Source organism: Limanda limanda, chromosome 8 (genome assembly GCF_963576545.1).
Source record: "Limanda limanda chromosome 8, fLimLim1.1, whole genome shotgun sequence".
In the NCBI taxonomy this organism is placed as follows: Eukaryota; Metazoa; Chordata; class Actinopteri; order Pleuronectiformes; family Pleuronectidae; genus Limanda; species Limanda limanda.
In genome coordinates this window covers 28,096,791-28,122,152 of record NC_083643.1, presented here as the reverse complement: position 1 = coordinate 28,122,152, position 25,362 = coordinate 28,096,791, and the positions used below count along the sequence as shown (strand labels likewise).

At 38.4% G+C, this 25,362-nt stretch overlaps 2 protein-coding genes across 2 annotated transcripts; both read left to right on the top strand.

Moving 5' to 3' along the window:
* The first annotated feature begins 1,166 nt into the window (after positions 1-1,166).
* LOC133008617 (pro-adrenomedullin-like) lies at positions 1,167-2,537 on the top strand. Its single transcript, XM_061075854.1, has 3 exons — positions 1,167-1,270; positions 1,780-1,908; positions 2,252-2,537. The coding sequence occupies exons 1-3, from the start codon at positions 1,167-1,169 to the stop codon at positions 2,535-2,537; spliced, it is 519 nt and encodes a 172-aa protein (XP_060931837.1).
* Positions 2,538-7,343: 4,806 nt separating this feature from the next.
* On the top strand, positions 7,344-22,744 carry LOC133008735 (AMP deaminase 3-like). Its single transcript, XM_061076012.1, has 16 exons — positions 7,344-7,470; positions 10,113-10,176; positions 13,457-13,679; positions 13,772-13,940; positions 14,358-14,523; positions 15,843-16,062; positions 16,268-16,397; positions 16,500-16,694; positions 16,973-17,104; positions 17,609-17,772; positions 18,125-18,251; positions 18,607-18,770; positions 19,710-19,830; positions 20,024-20,197; positions 20,404-20,514; positions 21,633-22,744. The coding sequence occupies exons 2-16, from the start codon at positions 10,119-10,121 to the stop codon at positions 21,807-21,809; spliced, it is 2,331 nt and encodes a 776-aa protein (XP_060931995.1). The 5' UTR covers positions 7,344-7,470; positions 10,113-10,118; the 3' UTR covers positions 21,810-22,744.
* Positions 22,745-25,362: the final 2,618 nt, after the last annotated feature.

Here is a 25,362-nt window from a genome sequence, read left to right as displayed (position 1 = left end):
ATAAGTAGCACTCAGAGTTAAAGCACCGATCATCTGGAGTTGCACAAGTTCAGTATAAAGCACGAGTTTCCTCCAAATTATCTCAGTGCATGCAGTTACCATAACAACACAGTCCTAATTTAAATATTTTTAGCCCCCTGTAGCAATTTGAAATCACAGATGGCTAACCTGGGTTAAAACAGAGTCATCTAATACCATCTTTAGATATATTTCAGCAAAACCACATTTGCAAGTAACCTAACTGCTATAAACAATGCATGGCCAATCAACCTACCCTCACAATCAACCCAAAAACAAGTTAAACAGAAAAATGTTGAAACAAAAATGTTAATTAATTTTTTCAAAGCAAAGTATAAATATTTGAGAAAATAATAAACAATTTAGATCAACCAATAAAGCTCTGAAATGCATAAACCCCATTGCTTCAACATACCCCAAAGAATGGGTGCAATACATCAGAATTAAGATTTACACAAAGTAAAATGCAATAGTCACACTGTTTTGGGGATTTCTAATTCGATTATCATCTTACTCTGCATATTTCTGGTTTGCCTGTCTACATGTGGGGTAGTCAGGGTTGACATGAACTGTCCCACAGCCCCTCCCACTGGGTCTGGCATTCAGGTACAGCTCCCTCCCTCCTTCTATAAAGCCTCTCATGTTAGCTGTGTAAACTTCAGACTTCAACTCATAGTAAAGTCTTTACAGCTTTGAAAAAACCTAAATAGTACACAAAACACTTGACTGCATGCCATCATTTTTTTCTACATCAAGATACAAGCTAGAGCCTGGGGTAAGTGATTTTTTCAACAATTTTAAGTTGAGTTTAAGATTGTTTTGAACAATGGTTAAAATGTATTTAGGTATTTAGGAGTATAGATTGATGCTTTGTCAAAGTTGGGATCATGTTTGAAGGACTACAACGTATTTTTCATTAATTCAGTGACGATGGCTCAACTGATGTTTTATCAACAACCTGTCTTACATATCCATTAATATTGAATATATTTGTAATTTACAAGCCAACAGTTTTTCAGCCCCCCTTTAATAGTCAATTACCAATTAAATAATGTCTTCATCTAATCAATCATCCCTTGTGGCAGGTTTTCAGACAAAACCTCATCAATACCATTTCTGCATCTTTACTTTTGAAGTATTCAGCCAAGATGAGATTAGCCCTGCACACTATCATCTGCTGCTGTGTTTTCACCACCGTCCTGCCACTGGTAAAAGATGCCACTGAGGAGCTCAACTCCAGTCTAAAAAAAAGGTGAATTGCATGACTGGAGAGCACTGTGAGAACATTGTGTTCACTCTCAAAATAAAAGCTTTGTTCTCTCTTTTAGCATTGAAATGAAGTGTTGTCCTTAATGAAACATTAGTGAGACATTGTCAACAAAATGTATACATTATTCAACACACATAATTCGACACATTAAACAACTATGATAGTTAAAGATTAGGTGTCAAATGATGCAGTGATGGAGCAGCAGTCAGTTATTTGGTATTCAATTAACACATTGTTTCTAAATTAACTAAAACGTGTCTTTAGTATTGTTTGTTAATGAGTGGGCTAATATGGGCTATACAAATACAATTTGATTGATTGATTGAGTGGTCTGCATATATGCAGCTACTAATATAACTGTGATAACAAAATGTTGGTCAAATGGATTTTAATACTAGGTCATACTCTCATATCATCACATTATGTCTTTACTCTACAACTTGTATTTGAATAAGTGCCAGTTCCTTCTTTCACCATCTCTTCTGTTGCAGGTTTAAAGTATGGAGCCGTGCAAATAGAGACCTGGGCAACAGCTTAGTCACAGCCAATGAGCAGGACTCGGACATCAATGTTGGACTACAACAGGGCGAGAGTGCAAAAACTGCCTCAACTCAATTAAGGTAACAAAAAAAGCTGCATTTTTGGGGCATTTATGCCCTCATTTGTTAGCGGACATTTACGGTAAGAAATGCATCCAAGGATGGAACTGAACCAGGAGACCCCCAAAGCACTCTTGAGTGTTGCAGATGCCACCTTATTATTCCAAAGTCCAGAATTCCAAATAATTTCAACCATGTGAAAAAAGTTATTTTCCAGAAGGTGTGTAAGTGAGTACAGTGGATAATTTATCGCCTACTAAACTGTTTATGTGAATGAATCTTGATGACAATTTGTATTTAAACCCTATCAAACTATTATGTTTGCTTGTTCTGAGAATTGCAACTATTTATTTATCTTTTCCAGCTTTGGGTTAAATGGCAGACCCAGGAGGTCGACATCATCCAAACCATCCGGCTGCGTCTTAGTCACATGTGTATACCACGACCTGCTCCACCGACTGCATAAATTAAAAAACAGCCAAAAAGACACCAATGCCCCTGAGATCAAGATTGGCTCGAAAGGCTATGGGCGCCGCCGCCGCTCACTCCTGTATGTCACTCAACTCGCCCCCCAGGTGGAAAGACGGAGACGGGCCTCTGAAGCTGAGCCGCAAGTCTGCAGATACAATAATGTATGCACAGTGGCCTAGGACATTCATGGAAAAGCAAAGGAGGATCCTTGTTGGGGCTTTTTGCTCACAGCAGACAAAGATACGTTTCCTGTGAGGTTTTTAATTCTACAGATTTACAACTAGCTATGCAGAATGAACTGCTGCTACATCTTTATTGCCCATCAGAGCTCAGGATACTCTGGATGAAAGCGAGTCTCTAATAATAAATACTGAGAAGCTTGTGTTCCCATGCTTACCTGCAGGTTTCAGTATGTCTAAACGAGTGTGAGATTTATGGATAATTTCAAGTCAGACCTGTGGGACTTGACAATAATGTCTGTCTCTTCTTCAGTTTCCAAAGTTAGCTTGGCAGCTGAGATAGAGGACAATTCCTTGAGATCTTCTCAGAAATACCCATGAACCGAAGAGGAACCGAGGCCACAGCAGGGGGAGGATTTTGTTAATCAAGAAAGTGCTGTTACGGGACCCCAAACTGCCACATTTAGGATCCTCTCAAAGTGAACTGAATGTGCAATTTATACCATGTGTACTAAGCTTATGCATAGAAAATGCAATTATCAGCTTGTGTAAAAGGATATATGAAGCTACCTTACATTTAAGCATATGATACAATTGTATTTTTATACAGCAAATATACATATTAAACAAGTTTCTTATTTTTAACTTCAGTGAAGTATATCTGATGCATCTTAGCTGTGTAAATAGTTATCTTGTCCTGTGTGTGAATGAAGTATATCATCACTCAGCTATGTGTATACCAATTGTCTAAACATTATTGTGTTCACTATAATTTACTGGAAATTTCTCATTTTACAGATTTTTAAGACATTTGTTTGAATGGTAAATATCGGAATTGGCAACTGGAAAGCAAAGCACTCATTTAGATTTGTTCCAGACAGAAGCAATGGAAAATTATTGAGAGGCTTTTCTACTATGATGTCGAAGGACTGATGTTAATTTGTGTTGTGCTGCCATCTAGCTTTACAGTAGGCTACATACTGTATAACTGATACTAGGTCAACTGTTTCACAATCAGTGCTGTTTCAACAGAGTGCTTACTGTGTTAATATTAAATGCTTAATCCAAAAAGCCGTAGCTTTGATGTATCTGCTTATTTGAATGTTATGAATCACAATATACTCATGAGTCAACTTGAAGAGTTGTATGGAAACACAATTTATGCTGTTGTTGTGGCAAACAACAGAAATTGTAATCGTTTTCAGCTGACTGCGATGTCCTTGTTTTTGAAATAAATGAATGAAGGCAACAATGAAAAGTGGAACTCTGATATATTTGGTATTCTATAGTGATTTGTATTATATGTAGTATTCTATCTTTTATTTTCATCGTTATTTGTATTTGGTGTTGTAGTTGAATCAGCAGATTCAGAGTCGATGCTGAACTTTCAAAGTCATGCAGGTAACACACTAGCTACTAACTAAAGCAGTTTCAGCTAAACTAATCCATGCGTTCATCTGTAGCAGATTGGATGATTGTAAGGATATTTTTGGAGGACTACATACACAGTGCTTCTCCTACCATTACCTTGAGGAGGCCTTGATATCAAAGACAGAGGAGGAATGAAAATCCTTAACAAGGATACTTTATATTTACAGGAATGGGGTCCACTCTATGGAGGCTGCCATGTTTTTTACAGTAGCCCAAACTGGACAAACTAAACACCTTTTGAGTTTTTAAAAACTCAAAAGGCTGCCACAGGTTCTCTTTCATGTTTGAAGGGTGAGGTGAGGGGTGTTCAGTTTCAAAATGTAACTTCATCACTAAATTCTACAGTCTTCACCTTTAAATGTACAAACGCATTGAGTCCCTTTGAAAACTCCCAGATGACCAGGAACAATTCACTACTATTACCACATTTAAAAAAAAAAAATCGAACTAATATTTCATTTGCGTGAAGTCTGATCTGGCATCAATTTGAATGATTTAAACTCTTCTTTTAAAATGGTTTTATCAAGTTGATTAAAGCACATCAAACTGCCACTGTGTATGAACGGCGCTAGAAAAATGCAACTTTGCTTGACTAAATATGATTAAGTCCAAAAGCTATGAAGCAATGGTGCACATTCCATTCTAACAGATACATGGATAAAGCATGTCCTAACATCAATTCCGTCTTAGGACAACATGTTCTTAAAATTGTGAAATTATGACATTTCAACAAAATTAATTATGTTTTGGCAATGACAAGCTAAGTTTTTGTAGAATGGAGAGAAGAGACGTATCACTGCACATGAGCACCATTTAAATTAGGACCAAATAAAGATAAAAATAACTATGGAATTTGACCTCCTCTGATCGTATGCAGACTGGTCACACTGTCCTGACACAATATACAATTTCACCATAAATCAGTTTGTTTTTTTTAACAGATCCGAACCTCCCTTTCAGATTTATAAGTACATTGCAACATAAAATTAATGGTTTGAACTATTGTTGATAAAAAATGTTTGTTTAAAATCAAGAACATTTCCATAGTTCCTTCAAATGAAATTAGTTTTTTCTTTAACATCCATAAAATGCCCCTTTTCCCCATACAGCACAGTGCCTAAAACAACATGAATGTAGCTCTTTTCAAATATTTGGGTCATCTTACACTTAAGGCCAAAAGGCATCTTTAAATGGCATACATTTTCTAACATTAAAACATGTCTGTGTCGAATGAAAGATACTTCTAGGCCTCAGAAACTGATGAAACTCTACTCACAATTCTAGCTTTTATTATTTGAGTGACCAGGTTGATATTGGCTTACTTGTAATAAGACATTCTATCAATTGCTAATTCAAACAAAGCTGGGTTACAAAGTCATCTCAGAGTGGAAATATTGGATGTAAACTATGTATAAATGAGGATGGTAAAGCACTGTTGTAAATCTCCCTAGAAATGGCAAATGTGAAGGTGGGTTAAGAGGAAATATATGAATATGGGTATATAATCACCAAATGCCTGGGACCTACTAAGCAGGATATACGGTTATCGGGATAATTTCAGAATTACTTCAGATTTACTTCTGGATAACTTCAGGATAACTTCAGGTTTATTTTAGGGTCTTCAGTCCTATGAAGCTTGTTCACTTCTTATTCTTAGTAATTCTAAAAGAAAAGTTCTTCATTTTTGAATTTGCCGATACTGGAGGTGCACTCCAGTATCAGTAAATGCGTGTGCTGTGAGTGCACAGGGGAGCTGGTTTGGACCTTTATTACACTCACTTTACATGCTGCCACTGGGTGACATCATCTGAATGTTTTTTTCCATAGTTACGCAGATAATAAACAATTGAACATCGCTGCTGAGCCAAATGATGAGGACGTTCTGCACTCCATCACAAAATGTCTTTCATTAATAAATACATGGATGAGCAATAATTTCCTAAAAGTTAATGAGGACAAAACAGAAAACCTTCTAGTTCGACAATCCCCCCAAAAAAGAGAACCGCTACAAAAGAATCTGGGTAAGCGTACACCTTAGTTCAAATCAGGTGTGATAAGTTTAGGTGTTATTTTAGACTCAGTTCTGAGTTTCAAGGCCCACAAGGTGACCAAAACCTAATTCTTCCACCTCAGAAAAGGTTCGGCCATTTATAACTCAGACAGATGCGGAAAAGCAATTGAGACTCCAGCTCGTTCAGATCTGTGCAGCTCGGTTATTAACCAGAACCTAGAGGAGAGAACACATTTGTCCAGTTCAAGCTGCTCTGCAGTGGTCACCTGTAACACACAGGATTGAGGTCTTCTCTAGTCAACTATGTTCCCTCCCACTGAGATCATCTGCAGCAATTAGAATTTCCAAACAACAGCCGAAAGAAGAAAGGAGATACAGCTCTAGTAAACTACCTCCAAAGTTGTGAAACAGACTGAACAGCTGGTTCAACAAATGTCTGTAATGTAAAAAAGTGAACTCATTAATCTTTGATTCGGTCTTTAACTAGATATTGCACTTGTCTGCATACCTGAACTCTTATATATGTTTTCTTTCATTAACAATTTTTTATGAAATTTGTAAAATATAATTTCTTTAATTTCTCTAATTTCCTTTTCTTTTGCATGCCATTTTTTAATGTTTCTTAAATTAGTTCTGTTCTCTTATTTGAATAACATTTTAACATATTTGTACCTATATTTTATGTAAAGCACTTCTTAAATTCTTGTATGAAAGGTGCTATACAAATAAAGTTTATTATTATTAAATATATTATATATAGATATTCCCCATCTTGTCCCATGTTCTTAAATAATACAAAATAATATAGGGTACTATAGTAAAGTTAAAGGTATAAGGTTTATGGAATCAAAATCCTTTTCCTTCACTGTCCACATGGTGGTGTCGTATTCCACAGACAGATTTGGATAACCTTGTCAAAAGTATGCTTGGGTCGTTGGGTGTTTTTATAGAACATAAGACTCTTGCCCAGGGAAAACAGCAAAGATGAATCAGACCCTGTCCTGATGAAAGACAAGCATTGATTAATTATAAGGTCATCTGCAAGTAATTAACTGAGTTAATAAAAAAAAGGCTTATTCTTAAATTAAAATAAAACTTTTAATTTGTGTAAATCTAATCAACACTCATCTCAGCATATTTTAGGGAAATCATATCATCTAAACAGATGGGATTAATCATGAAGAATACTGCATACAAACAGCGAGTCATGTTTCCATACTACTGAAAATGTGGTGTGATGCTCTTGGGCAAATTCAAACTTCCTCCTGCACTTCCTGAAGTGAACTGATGCAAATCACTTCCTGAACTCATTTTGAAAAGTCACTTGTGCACTCTCTACTCTTGTTCACATTGGCACTGAAAGAGTGAACTGGCTTTGTGGCTGCACGCTGGAGGAGGCTGCTCTGTTAGGACTTGTCTTCTGTCCAGTGACGCCTAAAAGAGTCCCTACTGTACCAAGAAGTGCTAACATTGTCCACCACCCTGCAAACAGTGAGTACCACTGCTGTCAAAATCGTGCTTTGTGTGTTTAACTCTTATCCTCTTACCCTCCTTTTCCTTTTTACCATCACTCTTGCTTTTGCCGTGCTTTCAACATTTTCTTGTGTATTTTGTCCTGGGAGTCAATATAGATCAGTGACTCTACAGAAAAAGATGCACATAATTTGTGAAAAGTTGTCGATGTTTTCAGTGCTGAATTTGTTTTCCAGATATTCATGCATCTAGGGTATTACAAGAGGACTTCATGTTGTTGATAAGTGACTGTTACACTGTTGGCTTACACCAGAATGTTGGTGGGGGTGTTTATTTCTCAGCCCCTTTTGAGTATTGTATGGTATGTTGTTGTCCTCTTTGAGCATGTATATTTTTGTGTCTGTTGTTTCCTCACAGTCCAAAGAAAGGTCTGCTACGGCTCGGGTTACTTTAGGAACCTAGACAGCATGGCTTGGATGAGGAATACTCTTGCTGGGTCCTGTAAAGCCTAGAAATACTGTGGCTGTTACAGGGTCCTGTTTTAACTGTTCACACACTTCAGTAAACAAATTAGTTCAAGGTGGAATTCTACTGGAGTTCATTGTAATTTAATGACACTAAAGATAGTTTAGGCTAAGATATTTCAGTCTGGACCAAAGTGGTAGACCAGCAGATATACTGACTGACACTTACATAGAGAGACATTACATTATAATGCCCACTGACAATTTACCTTACTTCATATCAAACTAAAACTACAGCTGGGCAATACAGACACAAGTTAAAAGACATCATAATGATAATGATTATTATCACAAAGTTTTCACTTCATTGCTCCATACCTAGAAAAACTGCATTCCAATGTCAGGCCACAACATGTTGAGCAGGTATTTCCAAAGAAGTTGAGTGTGTGTGATGTAACCCTAACCCTAACCCTAACCCTTACCCTATGAACTGTGAGCATTGTCTTGTATATGCATTTGTCTAAAAAAAATCAACACAGAAACTGTTTTAAAACAAAAGATTGTTTTTGTTGCCTGCATCTTCATACAACTCATGTTTACATTCCATGCTTGTGGCCTCCTCTGGTTGGAAATGACTCATTGCAAGGCGAGGACATCTTGATCTCTATGTGCTTACAAGAATATACACGCTCTTCTTGACCCTCAGACTAACTAAGCTGCCACTGATGCCTTGAAATTTTACATGCATTTCAAAGCATCATGTTGAATAAAAAATGAGTTCTAAAAATAAATAAAGGAAAATAAATCTACACATTGTATTGATGATGTCAATACACCAAAACTGAATACTTCGTCCATACAGTCCCTTTAATCATGAAACAAAAAAAGACTGTCTGGCTGTGAGTGCAGTAGCCAACTGAAACCAGGAACAAGAAAACAAAGAAACAGGAAATTCCTAAATCAACACACCATTTCAAGCAGAACTCTATTTGCTAACTACACCCTTAGGTTGATTATTAGAACAGCTGGCAACTAATTTAGTAATGTAGTAATCGGGTCTGTTATAATGCCCAGCCCACACAGCAAACAAGCCAATGCCAAACATTTGAAAAATGGAGGAGATAAAACCTGCTAATGAGACAAGTCATTAAAAGTGAGGGAACACTTTACATGAAAGCCTTTAATTTCCAGCATACTGCAGTAGAGCTATCAGATATCAGTCATTTTCACCAATTAAAGTAAATGAGTAAAGAATTTACCTAAAAATATAGGATATGATAAATCAAAAAGTAATTTTATAATTTTCCGTATCATTGCTCCAGACTAACTCTTAACATTGGTTGCACTGGTGCAAAAGGCGAAGTGAAATATTTTTGGTCCACCTAACTTATGTGCGGGTAAAAAGTTAAGGAAAAAGTTAGGTGCACCCAAAATAAGTCACTGCACCTTTTGGTAGTAATACACCTACTGTACCTTTTCTTAACAGTTCCTATATGCATTGTTAATTTCTTACTAGGGCCTGGGTTCAATTCCATTAGCTTTGTTTGTATATCGATTAAGTTAAGGATTTTTCAGTGTACAACAATTTTGCCTGGATATGAAAGAAATTCTCAGAGAACGAAAGCTGTAAACTGTGCAAGGAAACCTCTAACTTGGTGCATTCTTAAAAATATTAAGGCAGGCACTTCATAATTCACTGATCCACGATTGGGGAACCACTGATCTATGACATGTCAAAACAATCTTTGGTTCTGTTTTAATTACACAAATCCCCCTAAATTTCAGCATCTGTAATTATATTTTGACTATTTGGTTCAAACTACTTTTGCTATTCAGGTGTGTGGGGCTTTTCATTATTGATATCCAGAATGTAGTTGATTTATTACCATCAATGCAGATTCAGATATATACTTGAATTATGACTAGTCAGTTAGTTGCAGCCCTACCAATGTGTTTTAGACAAAGAACCCTCAAGCTGATATAATAGAAGTTAACCTGAAAGAGGTGCTGGACTTGGCTCCTAGTACATATTCTTGAAATGCCAGGTCAACATGATGCTGTGTCACCTCTGTACTATTTTAATTTACTTGTACAGACTTGAAACTCAGCTCACCCAGACATCACCTTTAAATACAACTCCACTGCATGTAGTGTGGATGAGTCCAATGTTAATTGAGCCTTTGTTTCTCCTAACAGATCAAAATGAGTAGAAAGGACGCTCCCCTCTGTAAGCAGCTGTCTTCACCATGCTTAGGGAAAGGTGAGTAAATGATGGCTCATAATGGCTGTTAAAAAAAATAAACTCCATTGTCTGGACTGGTCACCACAGACAGTGCAACTGAAAAGCTCAAATAATTTAGCATATGCAATTCTGTCAAGTGCAATACAGTTTCTGAGCTGCGTTCTGACACTGTGAAATACAGCAGCACCTCGAGTACAACAATACCAATCCATACTCTTCTTTGCCATGCAAATGTAAACATGAATTAACCACATTAGCAACAGAGTAAGTAAGTATTTACTGTACAAAAACCTAAGATATGCTATTTTAAGCATGAAACATTCGATGGATTCATGTATTCAATAGTAATTTTACAGTTTTCTTTTAGTAAATAATGGATTAAACAATATTGCACATCAGAAATATTTCCCCTGTAAAAACTGTTCACATTTAGTAATCAGTCTATTTAGGTTTTTAAATCAGCAGCTCACGAAACACAACACATGTAAAGCTTGAGTCTTTCGTTTTTGCTTTTTGTACTTTGACAATTCTTCTAGAACTGTCAAATGCTCATCTTATTGCCCCATCTCACAGACAGCCCCTCACATGTTAGCAGCCAGTTGTGACGTACCAGGCTGGATAGGCAGCCCCTGTTGCCATGGCGCTCAAGGTGGCCTAAAATAGGGAGAGAGGGACACTCAACACAGCAACAACTAGCAGCTGCATTATATATACCAGACCACATAAAGAGCAGAGCAAAGCCTGACCAAGCAGTTGGAGTGAAAACACAGCAGAGACGCACCGTAGATACAAAACAGATACAGACACCAGACCTGAGGACTTGACAGCATCAAGAGGTTCCAGCAACACTTTAAAGTCTTCTGTAAGACCCGACATAGAGTGGCTGGCATATGAAATAGTGGAGCCAAAGCTAAGAAGTAGGGAAGAGACAGAAGCAAACACATAAAAGCTGAACCACTTGACTCAACAGGCAGAGACTGAGAGGGACAAACATGGCCCATATCAATACGGAAGGTAAGAGACGGACAGAGCTTCCACTAGTGAATATAAAACTGTATAGTGCACTGGGATGCAATGTGATGACATTTACCAGTTACCAATTCATGTCTATGGTCTGAGGCAGTAAAGTGGGGAGATTTGATGGATGATACTCTTTCTAGTTCTATGACAAGTACATTAGCTTTAGGTGATAGTGAAAAGACAAATATTATAAAAATTTGTATTGCGAAACACTAAACTTTTTTAAAAATGTTAGGCCATTTCAAAAGATCTATTCTTCTGGAGAAACAAATCAGCTGAATAACTGAAGTTTGAAATGTTAAAGGACTCTTCCAACTTACAAAAACTGCTTTGTAAAGGTCAGGTTTTTATAGCTACTGTATGTGGGTCAAGGTCATCATAGAGGCTGCTCAACTGTTCCAGGAGACAGAGTGTGCACTTGCAAAGAGGCTCGTATGGGATGACAGCTTCTGAAATGTGCTAGCAATGGAACAGACTGCATTGCAACTTTTGTGCAAATGCTGCAATTGTCATCTGTGAAAGCGCCAAGATTTATCACTTTTCAAAAGGTTTCAGTTGCACCTAAACCACCTAGGATGGCGAATCTGCAGCACAGAAGTTGGCCATTTGTCCTGTGCTTGTTGATTCAAATACCTCCAGGGATTGATGCTGCAACTGGCAGTGTCGGTGTTGGTAACAGTGATGACATGTTGATTAGAACAGCAAAACATCTCTGCCGAGGGGATGTTGGATTGAAACTGTAGCGTTTGCTCCAGGGAGATGAAGCAAGCAGCCAGAGCTATTTAAAACCCAACTCTGCTGTTCTTCATCTGCTCTGATAAACAAATGAATTCACAGAGTCAAGTCTAAAAATAAGAGCCACGTTCATGCCAGGGGTATGTTAGAGAACCAGGTCAATACAAATAAACATCACTGTGCTCCCACCAAAAGGTCTTGAGAACCAACAATTATGTTATTTATACAATTAAAACACTAAAGGATATTTTGGTTTTCTATGTAAAGTAAAAGCTAGAATCCTGTGAATCAGCATGAAAGTCCTTGTGAATGTTTACTCACTTCAATGTTCATATGTTTTTAGTTCAACTTGATGTGGTTGTTTCTCCTAAATGCTAACTTAGAAATTGAGTTGCAGAGGAAAAAACTACTTTGACCAGCTCCATTGCAAAATGCAGGAAAAACATTAAACCTTGAAAGTTAATCTGCAATCAACTGTCAACACAGCATCTAAAACCATGCCTCCTAAATGTCAGTTACTGATACAAATTGATACAAATTCATCCAGAACATATATTGCAGGATAATGTTGTGTAGTTGAATTCAAAGAAAATTTACTGATATTCCTATTTTTGATTCATTCATACAAACCAACCAAAGATATGTATAAACAGACAAAGAGACTTTGGAAGCAGATTCTCCTCATGTTGTCATCATTTCTCTCTGGGCTACATACCAGTGCTCCTTGGTCTCCCCCCAAGGGCTTTAGGAGGTCACAATGCCAGTATAGGACACCCGGGCAGTGATTCACTGTGTTTACTGTAACTTGCCTGACACACTGGCAGAACATTTAGTCAGTGTTGAAACATAAGACAGCATGTTTACTGATGCGAGTTAAAAGGAGCCTTTGCAAAACGTGCCAAGTTCATTGCCCCCCATTGAGGGGGGGGCCCTCACCTCAAACTCCTTTCAACGTCTCATGTTTATCATCCTGGTATTTGTACTTACTGCCACCACTAAGATGTTATTTCTAAATTAAGTGCTGTCATATTTTATTACATTGAGAGTTGAGATGAAATATGATGCGTTGTTAGTTTGTCTGATTCCAAAACCATATTATGGACATGTGGACCATGCACATACTGGAAGATGTGTAACACTAGTTTTTGTTGCATGTGTGTTCCTACTCCGGGCATGCAGTTCTCAGCTTGCGTGCCGAACCTGGCTCAACCCCATACCTATTTGTGTACTTGTCATTGGGTGTGTATATTAGAGCTTGCTGCATATATGTGCCAGGACGATAGACTGAATGGCCAAGACTCACCGGCGAATTGGAATAACCAGCCCTTGTCAATCCAACCTAAGTCCTTCCATTGAAATTCCACATACAATATATATATATGTATGTGGAAAAACAAACATTCACTGTGAACTTATGCAAAAACTTTGTGCCCAGAATCATTGATAAAAATCCACTTTCTTTAATAACCTTTTTTAAAGTACGCCTTCCTTGCCAAGACAAACAAGGACTCAGTTAAACTGACATTCTACTTGACCCTTTTAGAAATGCCGCGGCTTTTCCCAAGAATTTCAATAAGTGATGTGGATGAGAGGGTACGCCTGCTAGCAGAGAAGGTTTACGCCTCGGCCCTGATGGAGGAAGACACCAAAGATGCTATGGCACTGTTCACTGTGCCAGAAGACTGTCCCATTGGTCTGCATGAGAACAGAGAACGGGCGCTGCACAAAGAGCTGTCTGAGCAACATTCTGAAGAGTCTGCTAAGAAGTAAGAAATACAAACATAATTCCAAATAACAGAAATACTCCAAATTGTTATTGAGGAGATGTGAGATTTTCCCCTTTTTTGTGTGTTACTAGGAGGTTGAGTTTCATGTTGAAGCGTTCGCAGTCAGTATCTTTACAGATACCAATCTGTGGTGACCGGGCCCTGGCTAAGGATTCCCCATTGCTCACCCCAGTCTCAGCTGAGCATGAGAGCTTCCCGGACTTTCAGAGAGTTACCATCAGCGGAGATTACTGTGCAGGGGTAAGCCTGTTAATGCAAAACTACACCGACCACAAACATGTGAGGGCTGCTTTCTAGAATCTAGACCAATTTCTAGATTCTTGACCAACATGTGTCTTTCCCAAAGGGTAAGACTGTAGACAAAATGTATATACAAAAATGATATAACTCTAAATAGAGGTCAAATCAATCCTGCTGAAGCATGAAATTGGGTGATTGTTAAAATGCAATCTGTTGAATATCTCCAGTATGTCCAGGTAGGCAGGATCTGAGAGAGCATCAATCAAGCCATCGTTAAATGTACTGTTGTAATTCGAAAAAGCCATGTAGTTGTTTCTCTTCTCCATCTAATCTTTAAAAAACAAAAACTTTTAATGCATTGAACCACTTGAATTTACACCATTTGAAAAGGTGAACACTTTTACATGACACTTCCAGATCACAGTTGAGGATTATGAGCAAGCGGCTCAGAGTCTCATCGGGGCACTGTTCATCAGAGAGAAGTACTCCAGGCTGGCCTACCACCGTTTCCCCAGGACCACTGCCCAAATCCTGCGCAATGCTGAAAATGAGAAGTGGCAGGAGGAAGATGAAGTCTTGCCAGGTATGTACAAACTCTGCAGTTAACACTGAAGTGTTTTTGTATACACTTTGTTCATACAAGCCAAAATATGAGCTTTCCTGTTTGATCAGTAGCAGTTTCTCCAGCTCAACTGACCAACACTACACTTTTTGGCAAGAAACAAAAACATGGAGGAAGAAGCAAAAAGGTTTGAAGGATGTGTGGATGGTACTTTAATATCCCAGGTTTACAACAGCGCAGACTGAGAGCAGAGAAAAGCACTGCAGTGATTCCCCTACATGCATTTAGCGGTGCGCCGCTGCAGAATTATGGCCGCCGCTGCTGAGCTATAATTACGTGATAATAACTATATCGACTAAACTTACGATATATAACCATGAACTTTACGTTTACATGCATGTTTATTAACATAATAATTTCACAGATATTTAGCAAGTTGTCGATTCTCTCTGTGTCTGAGAGCGAGTCAGTTTACAATGACACACACACACACACACACACACACACACACACACACACACACACACACTGACACACACACACACGCCCTGTATGACCCCCACCCACCATACTTCCTCACACAGAGCGAGACACACAGTGAAGCAGCTGGAGGTGAAGTGAAAATACTTTGGGTTTAAGCTGAATGAGAGACGAGAGCCCATTATCCACCAGGTTTTGGCGACATGGGCATCATGCCCAGGCCGCTATCAGAAAATTCAGTCTGAATGAAAAGATATGATTGGCTGGCATACCTGTCTGTCACTAACCAACCTGCCTGCCTACACGCACACTGTTTGTGCTCAAACTGAGCATAATCAAAGCCATACAGAGTATGAATACATTTATGCCAACTATTTAGCAGTAACCCATCACATGTACTGTATTACAACAATCAGTATAACAAAGGCACACAATATGTTTGATTAAGAAAAAATGTCTCAGGTGCCCTATCAACAATATTGCTTAATTTCTTTATAACATAAGAATTACGTATTACTCCTCCTCCCTTGGCTGTTAAAAGCCCATGTCTCACATGCCATTACTTACACATATAGATAATTCAACAAATTTGATAACAAACAACTCGGTCATATAGAAAAACTCAAATGTTACAAACTCATGTCCTTGCGGAATGCCGGACAACTGAGTTAAAAAGGATTTCCATTTTTATTTGTGCTAAACTGTTTTAAACAATTTTATTACAATATAAACATTTATTATAGCGCACAATTTATGTAATCATGATAATCTAATAATGGTTTAATGTTTCTTAAGAGGTTGAGATTCTGCTTTTGCCCATGTAACTCACTCATAAAGCATTCTCTCATCTTCACTTGTAGACATCTGGCCTACCCCTAATGAAGGGGAGGACCCATATTCCATGGAGGGTATTCCTGAGGACTTGAACTATGAGCTGCAGATGAAGGATGGCATAGTTCATGTTTACGACAATGCCGAGGCCCTAAAACAACAACAACTTCACAGCCTCCCTTACCCCGACCTCGAGACATTTGCCATAGACCTGAGCCATGTCCTCGCTATGATAGCTGATGGTCCGACGTGAGTACACAAATGTTTTACATATTTTTACCTTTAATAAATCAAGTAGGATTTTCACCAATATTTCACGATATAGTGTGATAAGTCTTTCTTGCCTAGTCTGAGGGGAAGTCGACAGGGTGGACCCTAAAAGAAGTTCCTGAAGATGATAAGTCTGTGAAGATTCGATTTTGTTTTGCTGATTTTCTTTTGTCTTGCATCAAAGGAAAACGTACTGCCACAGACGGTTGAACTTCTTGGCCTCTAAATTTTACCTACATGAAATGATGAATGAAATGGCAGAGCTAAAAGAGCTGAAAAGTGTTCCCCACAGAGACTTCTACAATGTTAGAAAGGTGTGTTGGTGGTTTTATCTCTATATACAAACATTAGCAATACATATATATATATATTTACATATATATAATAAACCCCTGTTTGCTTTATGCCCAACTCAGGTGGACACACATATACATGCTGCTGGTTGCATGAACCAGAAGCACCTGCTGAAATTTATAAAGGAAACATCCCAAACAGACGCAGATCGAGTGGTTTTGGAGAAAGGCAGTCAGAAAATCACACTCAAGGAAGTCTTCAACAAGCTCCACATGGACCCATACGACCTCACCGTCGACTCGCTGGACGTGCACGCTGTAAGAATACTTTGAAAAAGACAGTTGCAGTTGCATTGCTTCTACACAGCCTTTATCATGTTTACCTTGGATAGTTTACAATAAAACACCAGGTCTTCAAAGTAAGTATATCAGGAATAATGACTACGTGCCTGCCAACAATTAAATCAATGTAATCTTTTGATGTTAAGTGCAATGTTCTCAGGGTGTAATTTGAAAATAAATAGCACAGTCGATTTGCTGGAACAAAAATGTGATCATCATTAAGATTCAACCTGTCTCAAAAATTATTCCCCCAGGGAAGACAAACATTTCACCGGTTTGACAAGTTCAACTCAAAGTACAACCCTGTGGGAGCCAGCGAACTGAGAGAGATCTACTTGAAGTCAGACAACTACATCAAGGGAGAATACTTTGCACGTCTCATCAAGGTGTAGTATGAGTTTTTATCACATAAAGGTTCTGCACACACGTGTTTTCATTCATCTGTTCTAAAATGCTTTTTTTGCTCAGATTAAAGAATAGGATAAAATAACATGTAAAACTCAAAAAACCCATAAGGATAATAAGAATCAGGGTGATAGCTATGATTATTAGAATACCTTCTGGTTCATTCATGCCAAATCATGTTCCTGTCACTAAACTGCAAAATGAAACATGACTGTTATAATCTTCTTACTGTCAGACAATGTAAAAAAAAGCTGAGAAAATCTCTGGCTAATCACCATTATTTTATTTTAAAATCTTGACTGCTAGTGCCTATTATTCCTACAATGTTTCTTTGGAGTATAAATAGCACTTCCTTTGTTAGCATGTAGAAATGTCACAAATATGACAGAATTATGTGTTATGTACCCAGTGAGTGATTACTAACATTCACTTCAGCTTTATCAAAAACATGACAAACATCCTGTGGTTTGGCGTGTGTGTTTCAGGAAGTAGCTAAAGAGCTGGAGGACAGCAAGTACCAGCACGCTGAGCCTCGTCTGTCGATATACGGACGCTGTCCCAGTGAGTGGGAGAGCCTGGCGAGCTGGTTCATCCAACACAAGGTTCACTCACCCAACATGAGATGGATGATCCAAGTTCCCAGGATCTAGTAAGTTCCGTGATAGCACAGGCCGACTAAGACACAGCACACACGTCTCTTACACATTAAGACAAATGTGGCTAGATTAACACATGTAAGAATGAAAGTGTATGAAAGTGGGAAAGCTCATCTAGGCAAGTGCAAGGGCATATTTGTCTTTTTTCATTCTTAGTTTACAAAATCTTGAGTGGATTCATTTCTAATATCAGTTTTGACAACTCTGGCTCTACATTCAAGAGAAAGGGAGAGTGCCATATAACTCACACTCAAATGACATAACTCAATGAGCTGTTCTCAATAAGCAAACAAAGTAAAATATATATGTTGTTTGAAAGCTGATTCCATTCCTTTTATCTTGCAGTGACATTTTCAGGTCAAAGAAATTAGTACCACACTTCGCTAAGATGCTGGAAAACATTTTCCGTCCCCTCTTTGAGGCAACAGTCAATCCGCAGAAGCACAAGGAAATACATGTTTTCTTAAAATATGTAAGTATCACTATGAAGCTGGAATCTGAAACAGACAGCAAGCTTTTCAAAAATGGAATTTTCAGCTCTCTTTGAACAGACAGACAAGAAAGTAAGAGACAATGCTAAGTTATACTGTCTCTCTGTCCTGGGAGAGGGATCCCTCACATGTGGCTCTCTCTGAGGCTTCTACGTTCTTTTCATCCTGTTAAAAGGTTTTTTTTAGTAGTTTTTCCTTACTCTTGCTGAGGGTTTAGGACAGAGGATGTCACACCTTGTTAAAGCCCTATGAGACAAATTGTGATTTGTGAATATGGGCTATTCAAACAAAATCTGATTGATGATATCTTGGTACATTATCTTCACTGTTCTGCAGGTGACAGGATTTGACAGTGTGGATGATGAGTCCAAACACAGTGACCACATGTTCTCTTACAAAAGCCCAACGCCTGAGGCATGGACCACAGACGACAACCCTCCCTACACCTACTACCTGTTCTACATGTATGCCAACATCATGGTGCTAAACAACCTGCGCAAGTAAGTCCTGTTTGTGCATGGAGCAAAAATGCAAAACATTCCAGAGGAGTTTAATAGCATGAACACCCTGTCCAGACTAATGCAGATATTTGGTAAAACACGTTTTAAACTTTTTCCTCTATAATTGGGCCTCTAAGTCTCTAAAAAATGCCTTCAAAAGTGCAGATTTAAAAAAAACCTGGTTCCTGTGTATGTGAGGCTACATGTAAAAAAGGGTGTTTGGGAAATCATAATTTAGTTTGCACATGTCCACTGTTGCACCAATAAAACAACAATGGCTGCAATAAGCAAGTTTCTGTAGGTTTGGTGAACACTGCTAGGTCTAATTACAAGTTTGCAGCTATATTTCGCATCACAGCATACATTACCAGCACTCACTGGTGTCTGCCTAGGCCTTGCCTGGACATAAGCTCACAACATTATTTCATAGTATTTGCTGGCCCAGCATGCTTGTTTGAGCATTTGTATTGTCACTTTTGTGTTCTCATCTGGATGGAAATTGAGGTTGTGTAGGTTGAAAGTCTCCATGTACATGAGAGGACTATCCATTTTCTGTTTCCTAGGAAAACATGGGTAAGGGGGTGATATGCACAGGCAGTAAGTCACTTAAGTATTGGCTAAGTTTGTATTGATTTAAAGATAAAGCCATGAAGGCTGATGGAAATAATGTTTAAAAATAGGAGGTGAAGTCTTCCTATGCTGTTCATCTCCAGCAGTGCAGATACAGTAACAGCGTAATATCACCACCTACTGTTAAATGATGTGTGTACATGAAGGATTGATTCATCTGCACAAATTTTGTCTTGGAGATAAAGTACTGATAAAAAAATACATGATTTACAGAACAGTTAGATTTTGTGGTCCACACGGTAATGTGAAGTTTCTAAAATATTATTTTACCAACTGTATTATGCTGTATTATTATTTGTCGCGCGCCAGGGAGCGAGGACTGAACACTTTCCAGTTTCGTCCCCACTGCGGTGAGGCTGGTTCCATCACCCACCTGGTCTCTGCCTTTCTCACAGCTGACAACATCTCCCATGGACTCAACCTCAAGAAGGTGCACTCCTCAATACTTAACTGGGGTTTTATACAGAAGTCTGTACATTGTGATAGCTTAAAAAGGGCCAATACAAATGTTGGATAGTTTGTTCCAATATTTGGGCCAAAATAAATAACATTTTGGTACCAATAACAGAGATAGCAGGAGATTTCAAATTACTGTGGTGTCAACACTTCGTCCTCCTCTCCAGAGTCCAGTCTTGCAGTACCTGTACTACCTGGCCCAGGTCCCGATCGCCATGTCCCCTCTGAGCAACAACAGCCTGTTCCTGGAGTACTCCAAGAACCCTCTGCGGGAGTTTCTACAAAAAGGCCTGTGTGTGTCTCTGTCCACAGACGACCCCATGCAGTTCCACTACACCAAGGTCATAACCACGATAATGATAATTTATTTTAATTATCCTTTGAGGGTTGCAGGGGCTTGAACCAATCCCATCTACACCTGAAACAAATGAGCTAAAGAAAATCCATTCTTTGAATGAAACACAATTCACACCTGATCCCTGAATTATACTTAAAGTATTTCTAAACCTTAGCACCTGTATACAAATGTTGCTTTTAACCCTTTTAGGAGGCTTTGATGGAGGAGTATGCCATTGCAGGACAGCTGTGGAAGCTGAGCACCTGTGATTTGTGTGAGATAGCCAGGAACAGTGTGCTGCAGAGCGGCCTCTCACACCAGGTATAGTTCAACTATTTGCTCTATCACTTACATAAATCAAGCGAACCCTGTGAGCTAGTTCAGGCAGCCCACTCGAGCTGCGCTGCTCCAATCATGTGACATACATCATGTGACCTTCCTCACTCTCCACCCCCATCTATAATACATACCCACCTTATCAGACGGTCTACTTAGAAATTTCCCATCATCCCCTTTGCTCGCACTTTTGCTGCAGTATTGCTACCAGTTGCTTCAGCCCCTCCACCACCCGAGCATCCAACTGTAGGCTCCGACGGGGTTTTAAAAGTACTTGCTCTTCCCTCCCATCGTATCTGTGTAGTCATATTAGATGGAGTGATTAAGTCGGAGCCTAGACGCCAAACACTAAACCTGTTCTACTGCTGCAATAAACATTTGAGCGTGAGTTCTCTGTCTGAACTGGGTTTTAGGAAGTGGAAAAGGGGGGACAATCCTTCCTACATATTTCAAACCACAATTTATCTTTCAGGTAGACCGTTTTGTAAATACTTGCAGGCTGAAAATAAAAACATCCAATGTTTCAACCCTACTGTATATGTCTATGGTTTCAACTGACAACTAACCTTGTGAGGCAGCTGGACTTCTCACAAGTGAGATTCCATCATTCCAGGCTCCAAACTATTCACCTGTTTGGTTAAACTACAGTTGTGACCTGTCTTACTGTATGTGTGGAAACAGCAACAAGTGACTGGTTAGGAATGATGGTGCTCCTGAAGAGCATTGATTAGGGCTGATGGATATGACAATAAATACATAGGAGACAGTGCGCTCGTGCAACATCTTCTAAAGGACCCCAAATACATCCAAGTGCAGTGTCTTCTCATCAACACTGATATCTGTGATAAGTTAATATTGGCCAGTATAGCAACATTGTGATTAACCAAAACTGCGCCAAATGCGAGAGTACTCATGCCTCCCTATTCCGAGCATTGTAAAGATGGAGTACACGTTGCATTCTCAGAATATGCCAGTCATTAGTATACATATGAGCACCAAAAATATTATAAAAATATATTGGCTGAGCTCTACCTGCTCTGAAAAAAGAGCCAGCCAAATTTTGCAAACTTCTCATTATATATTATTTACCTTTTCACCCACAGGAGAAGAAACATTTCATTGGTTCCAACTATTTACAGGATGGACCAGAGGGCAACGACATTCGGAGGACAAATGTGCCACAAATCCGCATGGCCTACCGCCATGAGACTCTGTGCAATGAGCTCAGTTTTCTAGTGGATGCAATGAAGACGGAGGTTGGCGATAGCTCAGCTGAGTGACTGAGTGCACCAGCAAAAAGTGCACCGTGATACGTTCGGAGCATGGGTTACACATAATATCAATAAATCAATAAATATTGTTGACCCAGATTAGAAAAAAAGTAACAAAAAAAAAAAAAAAAAAATCAACGTTAAATAACAAACATGTTATTTAACGTTGACTTTTGTGCAGGCATTTGGGGGGAATACTACTGCAGCTTGATAAAACAAGCTCTTAAGATTGTATTCAATGATGTGTCTATGAACTTTGCCAATCCCTGAGTGCCTCATTTTACTAAAATAGAATTTATTTCCTTTTGAAGAGAGTGATATCTATTTACATTTTAGACACAAGAAAACCTAAGTAGGGCACAGTCACACATACGCGGCTGTAGCAGGGATGAACCTTTGCCTCCTGTTCACTTCCAATCTGTGCAAGTAAGGAGATAAAAAAAAAACTTTGCTTCCTGGGCCAAAGCAAATCCGCAGCCTGGCATAACATGGAGTTCAACTTTGGTAAACCTTGACCAGTGATATTCACTTTGCATTCATGTATTTGTGTGCCTGTGCCTCGGGAATGGACACATTAAGAAGCAGCATATCAAATTATTTCCACTGAGTTTCCCAAAATTACAAGTTTGGTTATTGTTTTGTTTTGTGTCACTTTCACATAGATGCATGTTTCAAATCATGAGATTTCAAACCTATCATCCATTTCAATTTTTAAAAAACTAATAATTTAAGGCAGCAGTCCGATTTGCCTTTTCACAATTATTTTATAAATGCATGATTTTGTCAGATGAACAAGAGCCCAGGGAGATACTCTCAGACTAATCAGGTGTAATCAAATCAAAAACGTCTGATAAACTTTGTGTGTAACTAGAAATATTTTTTTTATGTTTGTAATATCTCCTAGTTTTTAACATGTAAAATAAAGATCTGAACATAATAACATAGCTTTGGCATACCTTTGAATTTGTGTGTGTCCGACCTGACACCTGTTGCTACCTCAACATACCCTATAAGCCCTATGAGACGAATTGTGATTTGTGAATATGGGCTATACAAATAAAATTTGATTGATTGATTGATACCATTCAGTCTTAGGAACATGTACAAGATATCATTAAAAGATTTCTGCTTGTTATTATAATTTACTTACCAGTAGTTTCCAGACTGAAGCGGGACCTCTTTTCAATGGTGTCAGTCCATAATTGAGTTAAGGACTGACTAGAGTGGACTGGATTAAACCCTTCTGGGCAGAAAATGAGATAATAGACAAAAGAATAATCAGTAGATCATATGTTTATCTGCCGCAAGTTTGACAGAAGAACCCTTTTTTAAGTTAGAATTTTTGTACTCTCACTACTGTCTGTAGCACAGCCTAGGACCTGCAGTTAGCTTGCTATGCTAATCAATTAACAAGTTAGTGACCCCGGAAACCCTGATTAATAGCTGATGCTTATAGTAAGCTTGACTTTAGCTTTCAGAGTAAGTAAATAATAATGTATTCATTGCTCAAAAGCTTTCTAAACGAATATTTAAAGTATAAACTGACCTGAGAGGAAGTGAACGTCTGAGTAAACCACCAGGTGCGAGTACTGTGGTGGAAAGTGGTCAACAAACGAGGTTCTGAGACAAGTTGTCTTTGTAAAACCTTTCTGCAGAAAGGATCACACAGGCAAGGTGGAGGTTGCAAGAGAGATGAAAAGTGAAGTGTCTCTGTGTGGGTTACCTCCTGACCCCAAACCACGCAGGGCAGGGGGGTGATGGGGTTGTTCTGTGTGTGGAGCATACTCTGTAAAGGTGTGACTTATAGGCTGCATCCTAAAGGTGTTTGAGAGGAAATAGTATCATGTATAATTAAGGTGTTTTGCAGTCAGCTGAGTTCTTCAACCAAGGACAGACACAGTAAACCAGAGTGCAACAAAAAGGTCACTATAGAATTCAAGTGATGTCAGGATCAAGACATGGACAATGGGCTCACATGCTAGAAAGTGGGTGCATCATAAAGTTTATGTTGAGCTGTACCCTAGATGGAAACGTCTGCTGTAAGCATAAACAAAGAAGTTATTAAGTACATTTCCATTACGATACTTCCCTGTCTTTAGGGTGTAACGTGACTAAAATACAACTTTACCTGTTCAGGTAACATTGGACCCCTCTTGCAGCAGCATCACAGGTGAAGAAACATTTACAAGGGACGTGGAGGCCACCGCTGACACTCGGGCATTAATTTGACAGGGTTTTCAGTTGCATCATCTGCGGCTTTCATTATTAATGGGACAGTCTGAACTATTCTTGTATTAAGTTAAATAAACAGTAGTATTTTACTTTTAATACTGATAAGAAATGTATTCAAAAGCAAGTTCTTACCTTGTATATTTGATGTATACAATAATTCATATAATTTCAGAATCAGGTTTATTGCCCAGCAGGTTTACACATACATGGACTTTGCAGTGGTGTGTTTGTGCAATTATAAATATAGAGAACGTAAAATATAGAATAGAAAATACCAAACTCAAATATTTAATACACAGTAAGAGGGAGGGATTGTGCAAAGTGTAAAGTTATTGTTATTCGTAAAGTGTCCTTGTGTCAAAGTCACAGGCAGGGACATCCGTCTGTCAATGTCATTTCATTATTATAACAGACTATGATCCCTGGATTTTATTAAAGGGACTGTGAGGATTAGTATCCTGGTGTTATGTGAAACATAATTGTACAACACTGGGGTACTATGTAAGAAATAAAGGCAATAATAATAACAATAATATAGCACATAGCTTGAATGCTTAATAAGTGGAACATTGAGTCATTTAGGTTTTTAATCGCACACAATTCTCTTTGCATGCTTGAGATGGATAAATAAGTTTAAATGTTGTCAACCTTTAAATCCATCCTAACACAAATTCTTGGAAGTGCAAACAAGCAAGTACCTCTTTATTAAGGATTATACAGTCAGTGAGAACAAAACCAGGTTACAGACACCTTCCATTCAGTTTTGTAAATGAAATGCCTCCAATGATTCCAGAACAGCTATCAGTAAAGTTAAAGGACGATGCTTCCACCTTTTGAATTCAACATTACATTACACAGCAGGTTGAGTGATTAGGGCATATTCAAAGACATTTACATAGAATGTACCGAATGTAGGCTCAGATGCAATAAATGAATAATATTAGTCATATATTGGAATTATATACTGGAATTATGAAACATGACTTTGGAACTTAATGGAACATTCATACTTTAAAAACATCTTTTTTTATAAATTTGTCTTCAGACCACCCAGTCATGTTCGCCTGCAGAGCAGAAGGCCTCTGGTCAAACTCTTGATTCATTTGGTGAAAAACACCTCAACATCATTTTAACTGAAGTTAGATTACAGTGTCATCAGATATATTCTATTCTACACCACAGAGATAAAATCAACTGCTGTTGTAGTGCACATACACTGACAGAGAGCTACAGGTTTTAAGGTGCGATTTGTCAGCATCAACAACCAAAAATACTTCTTGTGCAATAGGAAATCATGTTTTTGGTCTTTTAACAGAAGAGAAATAAAATG

What these genes read in the sequence shown, in the direction of transcription:
- LOC133008617 (XM_061075854.1), top strand. Translation starts at nt 1,167, where the DNA reads ATGAGATTAGCCCTGCACACTATCATCTGCTGCTGTGTTTTCACCACC. An exon ending in AACTCCAGTCTAAAAAAAAG is followed by an intron (nt 1,271 to 1,779) that starts GTGAATTGCATG and finishes CTTCTGTTGCAG; the next exon opens with GTTTAAAGTATGGAGCCGTG. An exon ending in ACTGCCTCAACTCAATTAAG is followed by an intron (nt 1,909 to 2,251) that starts GTAACAAAAAAA and finishes TATCTTTTCCAG; the next exon opens with CTTTGGGTTAAATGGCAGAC.
- LOC133008735 (XM_061076012.1), top strand. Translation starts at nt 10,119, where the DNA reads ATGAGTAGAAAGGACGCTCCCCTCTGTAAGCAGCTGTCTTCACCATGC. An exon ending in ACTCGCTGGACGTGCACGCT is followed by an intron (nt 16,695 to 16,972) that starts GTAAGAATACTT and finishes TTATTCCCCCAG; the next exon opens with GGAAGACAAACATTTCACCG. An exon ending in AGAGCGGCCTCTCACACCAG is followed by an intron (nt 20,515 to 21,632) that starts GTATAGTTCAAC and finishes TTTCACCCACAG; the next exon opens with GAGAAGAAACATTTCATTGG.